We start from the raw sequence: 13,235 nt of genomic DNA, 5'->3' as shown, positions 1-13,235 counted from the left end.
AATATACACGGCCATACCTTCCAAACAATTTTTTAATAAAAATTACTTGGCTTATGGTCTTTAACACTATTTGTTGAACATTGCCAACACAACTACACAAAATATTTTTAAAACAATTTAATATTTTTAATCTCAATTTTAAATATACAATTGACTTTTTTATACAATCTGCTCAATTTGCAAAACGAGATAAACGTAAACTTCACATTCAGCTGGTACACTTCAAAAGGAAGATGGCATGTTACGTCTTTTCATCTCTCTTAACAAAACTATCATTTAGCAAATTACCTGTTTAGACTGCGACACTGCTACTTGCGTAATTCGCCTGAAATGAAACACCAGTACTTAACCAGAGTCGTAAAATAAGTTACCGAGGGATCTACCGTTAGTTCTTTTTTCATAAACTATTAAATACGCAGGAGAAGTCACTCTTGACTCACCTTCCAGGACTGTCGAGTTCCGTCGAAGTAAGGTCATACCCAATTTGCAGTGAGGTCTAAAATATCATTTATCGCCATCAAATGAGACCTACAGTAAAAGAGGAGCAAGGTTATCACTGAAAAACAGTTTAGCCAAACGTTATTTAAAAACCAAAACCAATAAGGCTGACTAATTTTTGGACATTTTGGTGTAGAAGAACGAACTCAAAGAAACCGAAAGAATTAATCGAAACATTTTTCATCTTTCGACTTTCAAATAAAAAAACATCACTTTAAATCTTTTTGCAATTCAGGAATTGTTTATGACAGGCTTTTTTACCTAAAGTTTCTTTAAAACAAAAAAAAACATCACGACCTGCATAAATGACAATCACTTCGTTCTTTTACACTTAAATTTTAAAAAGCAATAATGCATAAAACCACACTGTTAAACTTGGGACTTACAGCGGGAGCTAATTGGTGTAGTTTTTTCAAATTTTTGTCCATCCTCCATAATCGTTCGTATTCTGATTTGAATTCCCTCACGTGTTTGCCCGACGGAACAATCTGCAACAGAAACACACTAGAACCACAAGACTCCGCTGAACACCGTATGCCTCTGACATCATAATTTAATTTACAATTTTTGATCAACCAGTTATTTAAATTGATTTGAACTTAAGATTTTCTACAACTAATTATGTTTGACAATATATATACGTAAACGAACAACGCTCTATCGTAATGAAACGTTTAAACGTACCAAAATATGGCTCAATAAGACCGGTCATGATAAAATATTATATATCGAACTTTAAGCCAGTTATTCAATACTCAAAGCTTTTTCCTTTGTGTTGTCTATTAGTATCTAGCTTTCAAATGTACTATATAACATGGTAGTGTCAGTGGCTGTGAGTTGCTTATAGAATTTTTTGTTCGGTAAAATAGATTTTCACTGAAAAAATTTTTTTTTGTTCAAATGTTCAAAGTTTATAATTTATTTCACTGTATTTGTGTTAAAGGCTGACCTATTGGTGAGAATTTTATTTGCCTTTTGACTATCCTCTCTAGCGCTAAATAATTTGCTTGCTATTTAAATTGGGTTGAAGTTTTTACAATACTTGGAGAAATTTTTTCTTTCTCATTAGGAAGATGTTCAGGACTCATGATAGCTTGAAACACCTAGATGACGGGAACAGTGAAGCCTTGAGGCAGTAACGAAAAAAGAAGAGGTTTTAATTTCCACAAAAAGTTCTACCAAAACATTTTTTTTGAGGGTTTTGGGAATTTATAAGGAAAGAAATAACGCGAACCTGAAAGAAATAAAGCGAGTAAATGGATATTTAACCGCTACCTCCATATTGGCCACCAATTTAATAGTTTGTTAGTTTAAATAGCAAGAATATAAGCCAGAAGCCAACAAACAAAAAGTTTTATAAAAACGCAAGATCTAAATAGGTAGGGGGGATACATTCGTTCATCATAACACAAACAAAATTAAAAATCCAATTTAAAAAGAAATATTGTTCCCAAAATTTAATACAATTTACAACTCAGTCTCAAGCCTGAGCGAACGCCTTTTAGACCAGATGGTCAGTTTTCAAAGGTCAGCAAGCATAAGCAATTCAACAAGGGTCATCATTTACCTGCATATTCGTTTCCATGGCTTTGTTTCCAAACACATCATACAAAGCTCTGCTTTCTGCGTTGGAGAGAACTGAAAACGCATCATGCAATCACTAATATAACTTATTTCTGAGGCTAACACTCCTATATAATTATATGAACCAACTTTTCTGTCCTAAAATTACGTCAACATGAAACTTCCTAACATATACATAATTTTCCGTAATACAAATATTATCATTTTCATATCAGTGAGTCATCATATGGCTCAACAATCGCTATAACATTGATTCTTAGATGTTATCACAAAACTTGCCACGCAGACTATGGCAAGACAGAACCTTCGTAAGCTGCTCGCACTCTTCGGAAGGCGACATCAGCTGCCTTTCTGTCGGCCACTGAAGTGTGTTTGTCCGGATGGAAGATGACACATAGTCTCTTATAGGCCACCCGAATGTCCTCCTCACTAGCCTAAATTCATGTAAATGCGAATTTCAATCGATATAAAACTCGATATAATAAATCACTAAGCACCAACAAACAGCGAAGAAGAACGCAAGGATGGATACTCAAAAATTGACAGATAGATAAATGATTTAAAAGGGTATATTCAGAAGCTACAACTGTCCATGATTCATGTAAACATGACTTTTTTGAATTTCAAAATAAAAAAATATAAGGCCTCTTATATACCCCTCTTTGAATTTCAAGATGAATTTCAGAAAACATGTACAAGCAATTGAAAAAAATCAATATGCTATCAAATGCATTCAAATTTCTCGACTGATACTTTAAAACACGCGAAAACAAATAGAAAGAACGCTATGTTGCATTATAAAAAAACATATGTTTAGAAAAGGAAAACCGTAGCCAACTGAAGGTTGGAAAAGAGTAATGAATGCAATCGAACAGAAAAAAAACTGACTTTTTTGAATTTCAAAATAAAAAAATATAAGGCCTCTTATATACCCCTCTTTGAATTTCAAGATGATTTTATGTTTGACTCTTTTCGGATAAAATTAACTCAATTTGAGAAAACTGGATTAATAGGTATAACTTTTTTCCGCCGGGAAATCTGATAATTAAATTCCACTTCCGATACTAGAAGTTGTATACGCCATTAGAAATTTTTTCTCGCCATTTCCACGCTAGTATTTGGAGAGCGCAATTTACCTAACTTTTAACAGATGAATTTAAAATGAACTCAAAATGCAAATATACCCAAGTGCATTTCTAAATGCATTAAAATATATGAATGCGGCCACAGGACAAAATATCCCATACAAAAGTATCCCATTACAAAATATCGCGTACCAATACATCCCAATGGGCACAATAGCCCATGCCAATATAGCCCACGTCAATTAAAATATCCCATAGAGGATTAAAAATTAGTTTATGATATAGATTACCAAAGATTGGTGCATATATCTATATCGCAATTAAAAAAAAACGCTCAATTCAACTGCCTCAATTATTTCGAGACGCCATATAAAGATATTGCTAATGGTAAAAGAGTCTTTTCAGGGATTAAAATTTATTTTTCAACCTGTTGATGGAGTCATAATTGAGAAAATTTTGATAAAGAAACAACACAAATATATATCATTACACACATAGCACTAATACAATGAACAACAATATGACAGAGTTTATCTACGGTAAAACTCAAAAAGGTAAAGCGTTACTTATTTTGGACGGACACGAGTTCACTAAAAAGCGAGACACCTAAATCTACAACTCACCGGCTTGGTGCGAAATGGCGTTCACATAAATGCCCATTGACTCTGATAACTTGCGATGAAACCAATATTTCGTTCAATCACGAGAACAGCCAGGAGTTTAACCCCGGTCGCGTAGAAGCAAGGCAGCTAGTTAGTCAGTTGAAAGAAACAGCAAAATCGCAAATCAATTCAGTACACAACCAATTGATAGCAGCTGGCCTCAAAAATGAACGAGAATCCGGCATTTCAGCTTTCGCTTTCTTCACGTGCAGCTTTGACAAGAATACTCAATAGGAAGAAAACGCAAGACCCACTCGAAAAGATTTCATCGACCGACCGTCACTTCGACATTCCCGACACATACTTACAATTTTGTCTAAATGATGGCGGAAAAGAAGACTGTAAACAATTCCTTATTCTCGGGGATATGGAAAAACTAAATGCTCTTCGCGTTCATAGCAAAGTTCGGCTTTGTGATGAAACTTTTAAGATATGTGCGTCTCAATTTTATCAATTGTACACAGTGTATCTCCAGATTGGCGGCTTTTATCCCCCCCCCTATGTTTACGTTTTGCTCAGCAACAAAAAGGAGCCCACTTACAACAGGTTTCCCTGATTAGCCTAATTGGAGACATCGTACCCGAAAAAATTCTCATTGACTTCGAACAAGCTGCCTTGAATGCGTTTTCGTCCCTGTATAAAACTGTCCCTGTATAAAATCAAAGGCTGCTACTTTCATTTATGCCAAATCTTCCATCGCAAGCTTTCAGAGTTAGGTCTGAAAAAACCTATGAAAACAATGGTAAGATAGCCTTAACCTAAAAATGATCCCAGCTTTAAGCTTCCGTCGTTCCTCTCTCAGATGTCGAATCTGCGTTTACTTTTGTCATAGACGAAATGTGCCAAACAGGCGATCAGTTCGACATTCCAACAGAAATCCTTACATCATATTTATTTTAAAGGAGAAACAATTGGTCGACAATAGCGTGATCCTTGGTTTCCCCCAGCTCTATCAGGGTTGGCAAAAAATTGTTTTTTTTAGAAAAAAAAACGTTTAAAACGTTTAAAACAAAAAAAACGTTTAAAACACTGGTTTTTTTCAAAACGTGTTTTTTTTCTATATTCTCGAGAGAAAAAAAATGCACAAAAATAATTCAATTATCTTTGAGTAATCTCATGCAGAAAGCAAGTTTCCCAACTTTCTCTGGTCCCAATTTGTTCCTCAGATCAGAATGAATCGTAGCGGGTTTCACACTTTTCTAGCCACTCTCTGGCTTCGGGTCCAATATCACGAAATTTACCAAGTAAATTCTTCCAAATTTCTACGCAGGCATGTGTGAAGTTAATCCATTTCAAACCTAAACTTGATAAAAAACAAAAAAAAACACGTGAAAAAAACCGCCTGTTTAAAACAATGTTTAAAACATGTTTTAAACACCAGTTGTTTTTTTTCTGCCAACCCTGAGCTCTATGGAAGCATTACGACAACGCGGAGGCTGGTCTCATTCGAACAACCAATGCAGTTGAAGGCTGGCATAACTGCGTTACGTCGCTTTTCCAGGGCAGCCACCCCTCAATTCAAACGTTTCTGAAGGCAACCAGCGGTACCACCAATCAAACCCGTAAAAAGTACCGAGAACTCAATGAAAAAGTCCGAATGATAACTAACTCCTACAAAAACTCAGATATAGTAAATTATGCTTAAGCTCTGGCTAATTCAACTCTCTCCTAGATTTCATTTTATCAAATTGTCGGCATAGTTTTCTCAAATTGTCGGTAATTTGATGCAAATTTAATTGATTTTCAAACAAATCATAAAGTTTTTGGCTTTATAGCCATCGTAGAGGTGATAGAGGCCACTACAACAATTATTTTGCTTTTTCCCTCACCCCGCCCCCCATGCTGGTTACCCAGTACAGGGGGATTTAGGGGTTTTGAAGACAATTTTTATCGATTTCGAACTAAAACTTTTGATACACCGTGAATTGATCGTTTGATCTTTTGACCAAGAGTCATATTCGTAAACCATAATGCCAAGTGAGCTTGAAAAGTCATAACTTTATACCTTGATAGTTCAAAAAACTGGTAGATATAAAACGCGCGTTGAAGTTTTCACGCTTTTTTTAAAAGTTAGTGTCAGTCTGTTTAATTTCGGAATCTTGCTTTTAATTCCTTTGATAAATCTATTGCGATATTTTAATTGGTTCGATTCCTCAGATGGGATATTTTAAATTGCGCGGGCTACTTTGTCCAGGGATATTTTTACTTCGGGTTTATTTTTGACTGGGATAACTTCGCCGGAGATAAAAAGGTGAGGGATAATTTGTCATGAAACCAGGAATGCGCATCTGTAGTTATTAGAGCATTCCTAAAAAACAACGGAGACATATATAGGAGTCTTCACTAGGTTCATTACTCTTAATAAGCTTTATAAACAAATAGCTAACTACTGGATTCGATCCACAGAATTATCAAATATACATAATAATGAAACCCTGACTGGCGCAACTGCATAACAGTTTACATTTCATTTCAAAGTGAATACCAGGCGCTCTAATAAAGCGGTCAAAAACACGTGCTGAAGATGAGGCTAAAACTACTGAATGGAGCACTTAAATAAGCGAGTTAAGTTTGACAGAAATACGCCTTTGTCGACAGCTCATTATGTTTTACGTAAGTTAGCAAATTGTTCGAAATCGGCGACTAAAAACACTAAAATCTCAAAAAAAGGGCTTATATGCTTTTGTTGTTTGCATTAAAAAATGATTTCATTTTCCGTAAACATTTTTGACATTATCAAAACTCAGTGATTTTTTTAGATAAACGAATTAGTAAAACCCTTAAAGTCGGCCAGAAAAAGGATGAGTTTTTTTTTAATAGAAAAACCACAGAGAAACCCTTAGTACTTTAGTTCAACTTTTAAAGTTGAGCTAAACGCAAAACAATTATAAACTCTTATAGGGCTTTTATTGACCTTTACACACTCGGAGCAGCAATTCGCAAACACAAATTAGAGAACGGCAAAAAGTAGCTCTAAAATGTTTTTTTTTTCAAAAAAAAATTATTTTTTTTTTCCAATTTGATAACTTCGAAAGGCGTTCAAATACTAAAAAAAAACTTTACTCGGGTAAAACTAAGTTTTTTGGCTTAATTTAAGCTAATATAAGCTGTTAAGCTATTAAACACGGAGGTAAGCCGGGCTTTGCAAACACTGACAAGACGACAAAAAGCAGCTCTATAAAGAGAAATACGAAAAAGCAGACACAAGCCCCGAATTAGTAAAAAAAATCATCTAAATGTCGGATTCGATCCTGCGGCATAGATTTTATGATTTTCAAGGATTAAACATTCAGCCACGGAAGCTTAACGATCAACAAAAACTATCAACAAATGAAACAGAACAGAAGCTAAGAAATTTCCTATGCTACAGACCAAAACGGACACCAAATAAAACTTATAGCAAAAGTGCCACTGAATCCGTACTTTTATTTGCTAGTTACGTTGGAAAAAGAAGCTTCGTACTAATACATTACGTTCACAAGCTGGATGGTGTAATTAGTCTGTTGTAAGACTGCTCGCTTGCTTTACTGGCTCGAAATTAGACGAAAAATAAAAAACCTCACAAACATAGGGAAAATTTTTTGGAAATCCAATCACGACAGGAAGAGCTTTAATATGATATATCACTCCGATGATAATTTGGGAAAACTGATTTTCCGTAGAAAACAAAAACATAGCCAACAGACAGTTGGAAAAGAGTCAATGGACGCAAGAAAAGAGAAAAAAGTTTCCCTTACAGCTCTTTGAAGTTCTAGATTAGTTTCGGATTGACACTTTTTCTATTAAATTAACTCATCGGCTCTGAGGCGAAAGAGTTCCTGAAAATCCGTTATGACTGATAATGCGTCTGTACACCGAGTCCAAAAACAGCTCGCCGGCCTCAGGGAGGCAGTAATTACTTCAAAATTAAAGTGGGCGTGCATCAAGGACCACCTCTTAGCTCATTGTTATTAATAATAATAATAATGGAAGAAGCTACGAGCCAGTGTCGTTCAACAGTACCCTGGGATATGCTGTGACCAGATGACCTTGTGATATTAGCTGAAACAGAATCCTAGTCTATTGAGAAGCTTGGATCAAGTCTTTACAAACACGAGTTTTAGAAGTTAACTTGGATAAGGCAAAGCATTTGATTTCAAGCCAAAAGTGCATTCCTCAAAATACCGGAAAATGTTCATGCCCTTGTTTAAAGGAAGTCGGCACCAATTCAAAACGCTGCAATTCTTGTCATCAATGAGTGCACAAAAAAGTACTCAGAGGAAAAAACCTTATAACAATAGTAATTACTTTTGTCCAAGATAAAATTATCGTTCCCTTACCTACGGATCAATCAATCAGAAACCCTGGACGCTGCCAAACCCTGAACGCTGTATCTGGAAGACACAATTTATGGTGAAAAGGACGCAATACGTGCATCATCGGTCAGAATAGCAGCTTTCTGGACGAAATGGCGGCAAATTACTGAATCAGGATATTGCCTTGATTACAAGGTGTCATATATATGTAGCTTGTCTCAGGTCAATTATGATATACTGCTGTGAAATCTGGCCACAGATTTTATGAAGACAGAGTAACCAGTGAAGCAGTAATTAAAATGACACATGTTGATCTGGACAAACTACATAGGCGGTCACGGCTACAATTTGGCCATGTTCAGCGAAGAGAAACTTATCATGCGCTTAAATTAACAGACCGCGTTTCAGTCCGAGGAAAAAATCAGCTGAAAGAAATGAAAAAAGCTGGATCGATTGTGTGAAACGAGACCTGGATACTTAAAGCCTCAAACACGCAGACTGCCGTGATCGAATGGCATGTAAAAACGTTTTTTCTTCCATTGAATATGTTGAAAGCTATTCAGAGGGGCCGATAAATGCAGCCTGCTCGAGGTGGCCCTGCCGATCGACAACAGCCGACCGCAAACTGCTACAATGCGTTCACGCAACTCTCTCACAAAGACTACTCGGGTTTTTCCCCGCGGGCTTGACTACGCCGCCTGGTGAAGTCCGCAAGAACCTGGCGATCTCTCTTCTTCTTCTATCCCTCCTCCTACTCTGCGGAGACATCTCAAGCAACCCTGGCCCAAGATACCCTGCTGTGTTTGCTCGCAACAAGTATCTTACAGCAACCAGTACAGTTTCCAGTGCAACAAGTCCCGAAGATGGGTTCACGAAGAATGCTCCAGTGGCCAAACTGCAAGAGACTACAACCGGTCCTGGATCTGCCCTTCCACTGTACACAAGAACAACCCAGTCACCATTCCCGAGAGAGCATCGGACAAACTTCGCGTCTTGCAATGGAACTGCAATGGCATCGGAAATAAGTGGTCAGAGCTCACGCACTTCTTAGACACACTGAACATCCACGTTGCAGCGATACAAGAAAGCAAAGTCACCAGCTCCGAAAAGCTGAAAGTCCCGGGTTTCTCAGTGCTACACAAGCCCAGAAGCGGCAAACAAGGGGGTGGCCTCCTCTTGGTGGTGAAGAACTCTGTAAACTACACCACGCTCAAAGACACTGAAGACCGTCACCTTGAATCGCAGAGAATCAAGCTTTTTCTCCAGAACGAAGAAATTACCCTGATCAATGCCTACATTCCTCCCACCAGCAGCTGCTCCAGCGGGTACTCTCCCGACTTCAACGCACTACTATCTGATAACAAGAAAACCCTGCTAGTCGGAGACCTGAATTCTCATCACCCTTCCTGGCAGTCGGGCTGCAGCGAAGACACCAGAGGCACACAGCTGGCCAGCGCAATGGAAGACAGCCAGTTCATAGTCCTGAACTCTTATGGCAACACCCGTGCTCCACCAGGAGGGCCCGAGTCTTCACCCGATGTCTCCGCAGCCACGAGCGACATCTCTCCCCGCATCAGCGGGCAGATCAAGAAACAACTGATCTCGGACCACCTCCCGATTGTGATTGACCTGCAACACAAGCTTCAAACAGTCAAGACGCAGAAGAAGAGCATCATGAATCTGCGGAAGGCAGACTGGAGCAAGTACGCCGACGCACTGGAGTCAGCCACCGCCGAGATGACTACTCTTGACCACAATGCCGATGTCTGCAAAGCTGAAAAAGAGTTCAGAAGCGCAATCATTTCTGCAGCTCGTTCCAACATCCCTTGTGGCCGTCGCCTTGCAGCAATTCCTGGGCTGACCAGAGAAATCACTCAACTCATGGAAGATCGCGACTCCCTCCGCGCTTCTCTTCACGACAACTCCTCAGCAGAAGAACGCGAACATCTGTCTTCGCTGAAATAGGACATCGAGAACAGGATTCGCTTGGAGAAACGCGACAAATGGAGAGAATTCGCCTCTTCCCTTGACAGAAGAACTCCGAACACTAAGATCTGGAAAACCATCAAACAGCTAGACGGCCGAGCTGCAGCAGCACCACCAAATGCAGCCGTCCGATTCAAAGGCAGGGCTTACCACAAGCCGAAAGCTCTAGCGACTGAGTTCAACAAGCAATTCACCACAATAGTGCGTCATAAGACTGACAAAGAGACAAGAATTCTCAACAGGAAACTTCAGAAACTGGAACACAACACTATGCAGTTTTCGGAGAATCAAGTCAGGAAGGCAATTAAGTCAAGCAGCAACTCCAAAGCTTTTGGACCTGATGAACTCTGCATCCAATACTTGAAAAACCTCGGACCTGCAGCCCTCTCCCGCCTCACAGCCATCATCAAAATATATGAATGCGGTCACAGGACAAAATATCCCATACGAAAGTATCCCATTACAAAATATCGCGTACCAATACATCCCAATGGGCACAATAGCCCATGCCAATATAGCCCACGTCAATTAAAATATCCCATAGAGGATTAAAAATTAGTTTATGATATAGATTACCAAAGATTGGTGCATATATCTATATCGCAATTAAAAAAAAACGCTCAATTCAACTGCCTCAATTATTTCGAGACGCCATATAAAGATATTGCTAATGGTAAAAGAGTCTTTTCAGGGATTAAAATTTATTTTTCAACCTGTTGATGGAGGAGTCATAATTGAGAAAATTTTGATAAAGAAACAACACAAATATATATCATTACACACATAGCACTAATACAATGAACAACAATATGACAGAGTTTATCTACGGTAAAACTCAAAAAGGTAAAGCGTTACTTATTTTGGACGGACACGAGTTCACTAAAAAGCGAGACACCTAAATCTACAACTCACCGGCTTGGTGCGAAATGGCGTTCACATAAATGCCCATTGACTCTGATAACTTGCGATGAAACCAATATTTCGTTCAATCACGAGAACAGCCAGGAGTTTAACCCCGGTCGCGTAGAAGCAAGGCAGCTAGTTAGTCAGTTGAAAGAAACAGCAAAATCGCAAATCAATTCAGTACACAACCAATTGATAGCAGCTGGCCTCAAAAATGAACGAGAATCCGGCATTTCAGCTTTCGCTTTCTTCACGTGCAGCTTTGACAAGAATACTCAATAGGAAGAAAACGCAAGACCCACTCGAAAAGATTTCATCGACCGACCGTCACTTCGACATTCCCGACACATACTTACAATTTTGTCTAAATGATGGCGGAAAAGAAGACTGTAAACAATTCCTTATTCTCGGGGATATGGAAAAACTAAATGCTCTTCGCGTTCATAGCAAAGTTCGGCTTTGTGATGAAACTTTTAAGATATGTGCGTCTCAATTTTATCAATTGTACACAGTGTATCTCCAGATTGGCGGCTTTTATCCCCCCCTATGTTTACGTTTTGCTCAGCAACAAAAAGGAGCCCACTTACAACAGGTTTCCCTGATTAGCCTAATTGGAGACATCGTACCCGAAAAAATTCTCATTGACTTCGAACAAGCTGCCTTGAATGCGTTTTCGTCCCTGTATAAAACTGTCCCTGTATAAAATCAAAGGCTGCTACTTTCATTTATGCCAAATCTTCCATCGCAAGCTTTCAGAGTTAGGTCTGAAAAAACCTATGAAAACAATGGTAAGATAGCCTTAACCTAAAAATGATTCCAGCTTTAAGCTTCGTTCCTCTCTCAGATGTCGAATCTGCGTTTACTTTTGTCATAGACGAAATTTGCCAAACAGGCGATCAGTTCGACATTCCAACAGAAATCCTTACATCATATTTATTTTAAAGGAGAAACAATTGGTCGACAATAGCGTGATCCTTGGTTTCCCCCAGCTCTATGAAGCATTACGACAACGCGGAGGCTGGTCTCATTCGAACAACCAATGCAGTTGAAGGCTGGCATAACTGCGTTACGTCGCTTTTCCAGGGCAGCCACCCCTCAATTCAAACGTTTCTGAAGGCAACCAGCGGTACCACCAATCAAACCCGTAAAAAGTACCGAGAACTCAATGAAAAAGTCCGAATGATAACTAACTCAGATACAAAAACTCAGATATAGTAAATTATGCTTAAGCTCTGGCTAATTCAACTCTCTCCTAGATTTCATTTTATCAAATTGTCGGCATAGTTTTCTCAAATTGTCGGTAATTTGATGCAAATTTAATTGATTTTCAAACAAATCATAAAGTTTTTGGCTTTATAGCCATCGTAGAGGTGATAGAGGCCACTACAACAATTATTTTGCTTTTTCCCTCACCCCGCCCCCCATGCTGGTTACCCAGTACAGGGGGATTTAGGGGTTTTGAAGACAATTTTTATCGATTTCGAACTAAAACTTTTGATACACAGTGAATTGATCGTTTGATCTTTTGACCAAGAGTCATATTCGTAAACCATAATGCCAAGTGAGCTTGAAAAGTCATAACTTTATACCTTGATAGTTCAAAAAACTAGTAGATATAAAACGCGCGTTGAAGTTTTCACGCTTTTTTTAAAAGTTAGTATCAGTCTGTTTAATTTCGGAATCTTGCTTTTAATTCCTTTGATAAATCTATTGCGATATTTTAATTGGTTCGATTCCTCAGATGGGATATTTTAAATTGCGCGGGCTACTTTGTCCAGGGATATTTTTACTTCGGGTTTATTTTTGACTGGGATAACTTCGCCGGAGATAAAAAGGTGAGGGATAATTTGTCATGAAACCAGGAATGCGCATCTGTAGTTATTAGAGCATTCCTAAAAAACAACGGAGACATATATAGGAGTCTTCACTAGGTTCATTACTCTTAATAAGCTTTATAAACAAATAGCTAACTACTGGATTCGATCCACAGAATTATCAAATATACATAATAATGAAACCCTGACTGGCGCAACTGCATAACAGTTTACATTTCATTTCAAAGTGAATACCAGGCGCTCTAATAAAGCGGTCAAAAACACGTGCTGAAGATGAGGCTAAAACTACTGAATGGAGCACTTAAATAAGCGAGTTAAGTTTGACAGAAATACGCCTTTGTCGACAGCTCATTATGTTTTACGTAAGTTAGCAAATTGTTCGAAATC

The 13,235-nt window shown here is 38.3% G+C and overlaps 1 protein-coding gene across 2 annotated transcripts in view; it reads right to left on the bottom strand.

Annotated features, from left to right (window-relative positions):
- Positions 1-13,235, bottom strand: part of LOC134848411 (TBC1 domain family member 25-like) — a 548,746-nt gene that overhangs the window by 383,031 nt on the left and 152,480 nt on the right. Inside the window, exons 3-7 of one of the 2 annotated variants that reach the window (XM_063865853.1) lie at positions 2,387-2,516; positions 2,066-2,136; positions 885-986; positions 441-496; positions 289-325 (exon numbers count right to left, since the gene is read on the bottom strand). The exons of the other annotated variant lie outside the window; for it this stretch is intronic. Of the exons in view, the coding sequence (XP_063721923.1) occupies positions 289-325; positions 441-496; positions 885-986; positions 2,066-2,136; positions 2,387-2,516 (396 nt within the window). The remainder of the gene's footprint in view (positions 1-288; positions 326-440; positions 497-884; positions 987-2,065; positions 2,137-2,386; positions 2,517-13,235) is intronic. 2 annotated transcript variants of the gene reach the window in all.

The sequence above is a fragment of the Symsagittifera roscoffensis genome, chromosome 6 (genome assembly GCF_963678635.1).
Source record: "Symsagittifera roscoffensis chromosome 6, txSymRosc1.1, whole genome shotgun sequence".
NCBI lineage: Eukaryota > Metazoa > Xenacoelomorpha > Acoela > Convolutidae > Symsagittifera > Symsagittifera roscoffensis.
The sequence above is the reverse complement of the archived record's forward strand: the minus strand, read 5'-3'. Positions and strand labels throughout refer to the sequence as shown.